The 8,710-nt window shown below is 41.9% G+C and overlaps 1 protein-coding gene and 1 long non-coding RNA gene across 3 annotated transcripts; one reads left to right on the top strand and one right to left on the bottom strand.

The window, feature by feature from the left end:
• Positions 1 to 13: 13 nt before the first annotated feature.
• Positions 14 to 8,631, bottom strand: dgcr8 (DGCR8 microprocessor complex subunit). Of its 2 annotated transcripts, XM_044111836.1 has the most exons (15): positions 8,492 to 8,618; positions 8,039 to 8,182; positions 7,182 to 7,888; positions 6,739 to 6,907; positions 5,552 to 5,694; positions 4,477 to 4,789; positions 4,178 to 4,375; positions 3,992 to 4,093; positions 3,497 to 3,595; positions 2,583 to 2,665; positions 2,403 to 2,503; positions 1,514 to 1,620; positions 1,265 to 1,392; positions 1,046 to 1,159; positions 14 to 421 (listed from the first exon to the last, which is right to left on the bottom strand). In XM_044111836.1, the coding sequence occupies exons 3-15, from the start codon at positions 7,779 to 7,781 to the stop codon at positions 338 to 340; spliced, it is 2,241 nt and encodes a 746-aa protein (XP_043967771.1). In that variant the 5' UTR covers positions 7,782 to 7,888; positions 8,039 to 8,182; positions 8,492 to 8,618; the 3' UTR covers positions 14 to 337. The 2 variants fall into 2 exon arrangements, with proteins under 2 accessions (XP_043967771.1, XP_043967770.1); XM_044111835.1 differs by having other exon boundaries at positions 7,182 to 8,182; positions 8,492 to 8,631.
• On the top strand, positions 2,719 to 2,977 carry LOC122828361. Its single transcript, XR_006370215.1, has 2 exons — positions 2,719 to 2,862; positions 2,893 to 2,977. It is a non-coding gene; the product is annotated as an uncharacterized LOC122828361 (long non-coding RNA).
• Positions 8,632 to 8,710: the final 79 nt, after the last annotated feature.

Here is an 8,710-nt window from a genome sequence, read left to right as displayed (position 1 = left end):
TGGCTTTTTTTTGTTGTTGTAACAGTTAAAAGCATGCATTTCTGTTCTGATGTAATTCATATTCTTGTTGATTAGGACGCATCTAGAGAGGTAGACAGTTTTTCCCCCCACCTAAAAATCTCTAAGTGCATTCAGTCCTAACCCTCACACTCTTACTTGCCCAACATTTCAGACGGAGCCGTGGGAAGCGAGCGGCGGCTCCGCCGGTCTGATCAGTGTGACGCTACGCTCCTCGCCGGATGTCAAGTGATGCGTTCTGCCGTGGACGCCATGATGCGGTGTGATGTTTGACAGTGACTGGGGTTTCAGTGCTGTGGTTCGTCAGTGATTCCGAGACTTAAACGTCGACAGTGCAGAGGGGCTCGCTGCCTGGCTGGGCCGACTCCATGATGGTCATCTTGGGCTTCTTCCTGGTTTCCTCCTGATGTGGAAAGAAGAGCAAGAAACCACAACAGATGACTAACACTTTTAGAAAGGGACTAACACACTTGGTTATAGAATCACAGCTATATGCCTTCAAATATAGGGGTTAAGGCTGAAACGAGTAATTGTGACAAATCGATTATTCAAATGATCGTCAACTAATTGAGTAGTCGATTAATCGTTGACTGGCATATACGGACTCAACGAAGGCCATTTGCGGAAAAAAAGAGGCACACATCTTGCATTTACGAGAACAACACGTTTTTTATCTTAAAATATGTTTTACCAAGAATTCCACATACGCCATAGTTTTAGCTTAACCTCGTTCAAATTCACTAAATGAAAGAAGTTATTGCATTTAAAGCAAGGAAATGTTTTGTTTAATAGAGGAGTTGATTATTTTCATTAGTTTAAACCATTTCTTATGTTACATTAATAAGCTTAAGAAGTCGGGATGTGCTGTGGTGGCGCAGGGGTTAAGCACAACCCACATAAGGAGGCCTTAGTCCTCGACGCGGCCGCCGCAGGTTCGATTCCCGGAAGCAGGATGCAGGAAGCAGGCTTTGATTCATCATCAAAATAATTGACGTGTAGGAACACACTAAACGTCACAGACTCTCACCCTCTGAGCTGCCAGTTTCTTCATTTCCTCCTGGAGTTTGTTCAAGATGTGAAGGTTTGGCTTGTTCTTTTTGGCGAACTGCTGCAGCTCTATCACACTCTTGTCTGAACTCTCCTGAAAAAAGATTGTTTTGTGCACAGAGCTTTACGTGAGCCATGCATTCAGCTCTCCACCCGTGGAAAAAGTGGCAGAAACAGTGTGAGGCGTGCAGATCTTCACCTTTTTGACCATCTTGTTGCTTTCTCTGCCGTACATGCGCAGCAGCGAGCCCCAGTTCTTGACATGGGGGTGAAGCATCTGGAGGATCTTCTGGGACGCTAGCTGTTTGCCGACCCTCTTGTTTTTGCCTGGTTGGGAAAGAAAAACCAAGGAATTAAAACTATTCTGAAAACTCCGCATGCGTGGTTCCGCGAGGTAAGGAAGAAAAAAGTTGTTAATTGACGAGACTTAGAATTTGGTTCTACTTACACCAGCCTCGCACCGTGTGTTTCCCACACGTCATAACATATTCACTCTTCTGGTTCTTTCCAGGGATCACCTCAAATTTAATGCTGGTGTCCCCCATTCCATGGTTTCTGAGACAAAAACAACAACAACAAAAAAACCATTTATCTAGGTCACTTTTAACCTTGCCACACACACGTCGAAAAAAAAAGAAAGTGACAAAAAAATGCTGAATAAATATAACAAAAAAGCAACAAAGAGATCACTCTAGTACAGAAATAGATAAATAATTACATTTCTGTAAATAGCAAAATCACAAAGTGTAGACGGAAAAAAGGATAACTTACAATAACTTCACCTTTTTTTGATACATACAGCATCATCAGAATCAAAATAGCCGGATCTTTCCTGCACAATTTTCGAAAACAAGGAATTCCAACCAAGTCTAATCAACATAATCAAACCTTTTTGCACTTGTTGAACAATTATTTTTAATATTTGTCCTGACCTTTACATAAAAATAAAAAAACTCTCTTGACTCTTAATTATTATATCTTCATTATTGGATGGAAATCGGATGCAGTTACATATCGTCACCTTCCTAAACATCTTTTAGAAAGAAAGAGGTGGTGATTTTGTTTAATAGAAAATCACCACCTATTGACAAAATTCACTTTTGTCAATAGAGACTTGGTCCATTATTTTTTGGAAGAAAGTGATATAAAACCTGTCAGTCCCACTGGAATACTGTCGATGTTACAGAAAAGGTTCCTAATTAAGGACCAGAACTCTTTTCATCCGCTAGCCTTATAGCTGCTTAATGACAGTAACAGACAGAAAACCGTTTTCCTCCCGGTAACCAGGGAAAGCACAAACAACAAAAAAAAGCAACAAAAAATACAATCTAATTTACCTTTTAAGGCACTCATGAAGAATCTGATATGGCGAAAGTAGACCTGCTTTGTTGGTCAGCTCGTACACTCGTGAGTCTTCTATACTGATATGATTAAAATACTGCCGGACAAAACAGCAGAGGAGAGAAAGTTATTTCAGTGGTAACGATTCAAAGGTCCCTAAAGTCGGTGCAGCGTACCTCCAGCTCGTCGCCCTCGACGGGTTTCTCCTCCGAGGTCTGCTTCACAAAGTCGGGGATGAGGATTTCCAGTGTGGCTCGGGCTGAAGAGAGTTACAAGCCGAGTTCAGTTCAGTTCTGTTACACGTTAGCTAGCAAAAGCTCGTTGGCATGCTGCCATTTTATCGCGCTCCACTGTGCACGTTCATATGCAAAACGTGTGGAAATGAAAAAAATAAAAACAATTAAGCTGGGTTCCATCACAGTTTCTTTAAATTAAAAAATATATATATTTGTCCAGGTTCACATTTCTATATATATATTTGTCCAGGTTCACATTTCTATTTTGTTTCCTTGCATCTTTTAAACTTGTCTGTCGAATAAGGATTACAAGCTAGCCTTAATAAATTTTTTAACAAAAAAAAAAGGAAGAAGGAGCAGATAAGACTTTATTAATTTCCCCTGATTTCATTTGAAGACCAGTTCATCCTACAAAATTTGTCCAAAGATATGAATTGTCCCTTTTTATGATTCTTGAATGTACATGCACTGAGTACGGATAAACTGTTACAAAATAAAAGATTCAAAATATTGTTTAAATATAAAAGTATTTATATTTGGGGCTGGGCGTTTATTGCATCGTATATTGAGATAAATTTCTTATCACAATAAAGATTTTTGATTCATTACTGTCACAATAAATTAATCATATTTGAAACTGTCCGTATCGTCAGATAACGGTATGTTAACCATTTTTCTCCGCTGTTCCTTCAATATAGTTGTGTCAATCAATTCGAAAATATGATAAAATGCAGTAACTGTGTGCATTTTAGCAATACATATTATAGTTTTGTTGTTTTTGTTTTATGTGACAGGCATCTAGCAGCAGGTCCATAGAAAATGTGCAACAGCTGCAAATGAAAATGTAAAATTACCAGCTTTGTTTTTGGCAAGTTTTTTACTGCTCGCAGTTCCTGTGCCGTAAGTGACTCCGTCTATAATGACTGAAGCACCAAAGGGTTCACTTGAGTTCTCTGTGGGGAACAAAAACAGTTTGCTGTGAGTGTTCACACAAGTTACATACAGCAACAACATCACAAAACTAAAAACTGAACTACTACTTTATTTATATAAAGCATTTTAAGACAACAGCAGCTTTCAACAAAGTGAAGTGCTGCAAAATCATTCAAAACATGGAAAGGACCAAAAAAAAAAAAAAAATGAATAGAGACAAAAAACAGAACTAAATACTTTCGTGGTGACAAGGTAATACATTTTCAGTTTGGGTATTTAGATTAAATTAGTCAAATAAATTGAGGAGACATGTTAGTGTTAGCATGAGCTAAAAGGTTCATGTTACAGGTTACTGAACCACAAAACAACAATCGTCCACTTCCTCCAGTAACTTCAATCGCTACAAAACAACTTACCACAATCAAAAAAGTTGTAAACAGGCCGAACCTTCAGGACCCGCTGCATGTATTCATGCAAGATGCAAACTTCAGACTTCCCATTAGGATTGATGACAAACTCTGGGGAAAATAAATAAATATACTTTCAAGGATAACTTCCTGATTGTGACAGAACCTCCAGGCCCGCGGCGCCGCACTCCTTACCCTTCTTAGTGGGAGCGTCCTGGACCGACAGGGTGATGAGCTTCTGGTTGGCGGGAAGGATCGGCCTCTCCGACTCCGCCTGCTTCCTCTTCATGTCTCTGTTGAACTGCCGCCGCTCGGCCCAGGTGCGGAACTTCTTGACGGTGACTTGTTCGAAGTCGAAGCATTTTTCCAGGTACAGACGGAATTCTTCAAGTTCTGCGGGGGATTTTTTTAATTTTTTTTTAAGGAGATATCCTGTTCCATAACGAAAACAAAGACTCAACAAAACCCGTCCGCTTAATGTCAAAACTCCTTACCTACGGATTCGTCCTTGCACACCTCCACCTTGGCCTTGACCTGCCCTAAGGCGCCTTGAGCCGTGTCGTACGCCTGCACCTCTTTGCTCTGTGTGCCGCTCTCGTCCACGCTCTCTCTGTCTTGGCCGCTTTCGCCGACGGTGGACGAAGGGTGTTCCTCCTGGTCCTCCGCCGACTTGTCCTCCTTTTCCATGTCGTTAGCCTTCGCCGCAGCCTCGTTAGAGCTTACCTCCCCGTTGAGCTCCCTCTCCTCCTGGTCCTTCATTTTCTTGTAGTGTAAGCAGGGGATGCTGCTGGTCGGCGGGTCGTGTTTCTGAACGAGAAGCCACGAGAGTTCAGAAACGTGCTTCGACGCCCGGATTACTTCTCAGGTTTGTAAATACAATCTTCCAACTGAGAAGATCGTCTTCGACATGCGTACTAGCCGTGTTTCTATTGACCGGGGAAAAAAAAATTGCGCAAATTGGAGTTGCCAAAAATAAATCTGCTTGGATGTTACAAAACTGAACATCTGGTTTTCAATCCGATTCAACTTACAAATTGAAACTCACAATTTAGAAAGGCTTTGACACACTGCCTCCCAACAGAGAGAGCTCCTCCAATCAGCTGAAAGGATGGTTGGTTTGAACCTTTGAGGTTTTCAGTGTTTAATTTCAGAAACGGACATAGTTTTGTAAACTGCTAGATACAGTTTTTTTGCTGCGGTTCTTTTTTTCCCCAAGGGATGGAAATTAGCATTTCTCTAAATCCGGTATATTTTCAGTAACATTGTACGTTCTTTATGCGCCGCCTCATTTAAATCAATCGATCACTACTTGCGGAAAAGACGAAGAAGACTACAGGAAGTAGACGGAGGATGAGGGTGTGGCATGTTTTTTTTAATTAGTTACTGTGTGAGCAAACTTATCCATATGTGATTTTAATTGTGTTTCTTTTTACTGTAAATATGGCAAATTGTGTGGGGTTTTTTTCTGTTTTTTTTTTTTTCAAAATGAGCGGAATATCAACAAATTTTGCGCTCATTTGCAATGGAAACGCAGCTATTTTTAAGACATGAGCCTTTGCGGCAGCTCACCCTGATGCTGCCCGTTCCCAGGAAGTAGGGCCTAGACCAGGTGACCACTCGGGTCTCTCTGTGCAGGTAGACTGGAATGCCTGAATTATGGAATGTCATGATCCAACCGTCGGGAAGAGGCTCGGTCGGTGGACGGCCTCGACCTGTCGCACAAAAAACAAAAAAACAAAAAAAAAAAACAAACCCATTAATATACGGTTAATGCTGCTGTGTGCCAGATGATAAGCAGATCACGAGCTGCAGACACTTAAAAGAAATTAAACTTGTAGAAAGATCAGTTACAGAAAATTGGGTTTTTATGATGCAATACTTTATTATTGTGTGTAGTACTTTTTACTTGTAGGATTGACACCTGCATGTATGCAATTTTATTTATGCATACGTCATAAAAATCTTTATACAACATTTCCACAGCAAACATTTTCTTGACAACCAGTTCCAAAAAATAGTACATTATATATTTTTTTTTGCAGCATTTGTTTGCACACCATCTGATGAACTGTGACCTTAACATTCAGAGACACATAAAGAGAATTACAAAGTCGGTCTTCTGTCACCTGAAGAACATTTTGAGGATTAAAGGATTGTCACAATAACACACTTTTCTGGGCAATAAATTGTACTAGACGTTATTGCGATGACAATATTGTTGTTTTGGGATAATTTTTAAGTAATATGATACACTTCAATTCCAATGAACACTTAACATTAGAAATGGAAGATATTTTAAATATCCAAAATAAAGACACAATACAACATAAACGGCAAATAAAACAAATCATGAAGTCTCTGGAAACCAAATTATCCTTCCAAAAAAGGGACTAGTTGAGATCAAAGCGCCAGACAGAAGACTTTTGTCCTCCAGTTTTTGGTAGAAAGAGAGAGAGAAAAAAGAGAAAAACACAAAAATCACGGAAATAGAAATTCTTGTGTTAATTTAAATTTTTTAATCAATTAACTGATTTATTGCGACAAGCCCAGGACTGATGTCCCAACAGGATCTACAGGAACTAATTTATGCATTTATCTTCAGTCTGATTACTGCAATAGTGTCTTCACAGGTCTTACTTAATACCAGCTATAATATGACCGTTAAACACATCTTCAGTAGGGGTGCAAAGAAAATGAAAACGTAAAAAACAAATCCCAACAGAGCAGAAACCAGTCAGAATGAGTCCACCACTCACTTTTCAGCACAGTCTTGATTTTGGTCACCATCGGCTGGACCCCCCCTTCGCCGTCTGCGTCGGACTGGTGATCGCTGTCCCCGGCAAACTTGTCCTCCGCTAAGCGCATCTTTTTCGGGACAGGCATGCCCTCTTCCAGAAGAGCATCCACATCGTTGTCGAAGCCCTCCTGGAAGAGGAAGCAGTTAGGATCGGCAAACGGAAACGGCTCAGAAATACAGTCATGAATGCCTCCTCTTGGGGAAGAACAGACCAAACCACACCAGACACAAAGACTCATGAGGGTATATAAAAACAGATAATACCACCAAAGGACATTCTCTAAATTGAATAATATCTTATGCACAGTTTTGCAAGGTGTTACTATGGTGAGAAGAGTGGAGCTTTTTCCCCCGCCTAACTCTACCTTGTAAAAGCCGGACAATAAAAATGATCTGACATACCTCGTAGGCGTAGGCCGACGCCTCGTCGAGCACCTCCTCCTGCTGAACTATGGCATCAGATTTAAAGCCGCCCTGCTCCCCATCGTCCCGGTCCAGGAGGTTCTCGTAGTAGTCCTCCAACTCATCCAAGACGGCAAATTCTACCTTATTCTCCAGGTCTACCTCGCTGTCCTCCGACTTCACTCCTGCTGCGTCCCCAGCTCCACTGCTACCCTCAGCATCCTCCAGCAAGCTCGTCATGTTTTCCACTTCACCATTCAGACAAGCTAAGCCATCTTCGCTTCCTGCCTCCTGGCCCTCACCTGTGTATAAAACCTTCCTGTCTTTGCCGCTGCTAACGTTACTGGTACTGGTACTGCTGCTGCTGCTTTCAGAGAAGCTTACCCTGATCTTAACATTTCTGAGCTGCTTCAGGTCCGGCAAAAACTTGGTGACCTGAGGAGCGTGGCGGGCCGTTCTGGGGCACCGTGGGTTGGGACCGGCCTCACTGGAAAGGTGGCTACAGAACATCAGAGAGCCCTCGCTCGTGCACTCCTGCGTCTTTGCTTCCCCGTCCCCCGGGGTGTATGTGTGTCCATCACCACCAGAGCTAACGTCCATTACCTCTGCGTCACTGGACGTTTGCAGGGGAGGTGGCGGAGGGGCTCTGCTCTGGTCTAGGCTAAAATCATCAGGTGGCTCCAAGGGGAGAGGGGGGAGAACGTCATCTGTATCCATTTTTAAAAAAATAATTTTTAATTTTTCTTTTTTGTGTGTGTGTGGTCAAGTTAAAACCTAAATCTAATAGAAGCTGACAACTATGAAGAAATCTTTACAAATTTCCAATGCAGAAGTTCATCCCTGTATACGCCACGTACCAGATGCTGAATATGCTAAGCTGACTACATTGCTCTTTTCATTAATGTAGACAGCCTTCAGAATCACTGTCTCAATTATTGGAAATCACAATGCATTCAGCTTATTTTGGAACAGAGGCACTGGTCATTCTCCGCTGCGGACATCTAGGAGATAAAAGGGGGAAAATGACCACAGAGAATAGGCATCGGGTTAAAATACATTCAGGACCAACTTTGTAGTCTGTTCGCACGGCAACTTCACAAACGGTCACCAAAATTACAAAAATGAGGCATAGACACAAACTCGTGGAAGCCTAAAATGGAGAGTGAGCATCCCTTCAGTCTGGAGTTGCATATTAGGCCTATACGATAGCGATGTTCACGATGCTAACGTGCTAACGAGCAACCACAGACACATACAACACTGCTTTCGAACCAGTAAAAGGCTTAATGAAACGCCGAGGAAGTACTCACTGAGAGATATACGAAACGAATCTCTTCACGGGGCTCCACGACCTTTTAAAATGATCTTATTTTCCAACTGCTGCCATTCGGCTCCAGCAGCAGCCCCGCCATCTTGAAAGAAAATACATCGGGTAATCTGTACATGCCCCGCCCACTAGCACCGGCTTTTTGATGATTGATTGGTCATCGGGCCAATCGCTGCCTTTTCCCGCCGTTACGCAGATTCAG

The sequence above is a fragment of the Gambusia affinis genome, linkage group LG03 (genome assembly GCF_019740435.1).
Source record: "Gambusia affinis linkage group LG03, SWU_Gaff_1.0, whole genome shotgun sequence".
NCBI classification, from domain to species: domain Eukaryota; kingdom Metazoa; phylum Chordata; class Actinopteri; order Cyprinodontiformes; family Poeciliidae; genus Gambusia; species Gambusia affinis.
The sequence above is the reverse complement of the archived record's forward strand: the minus strand, read 5'-3'. Positions and strand labels throughout refer to the sequence as shown.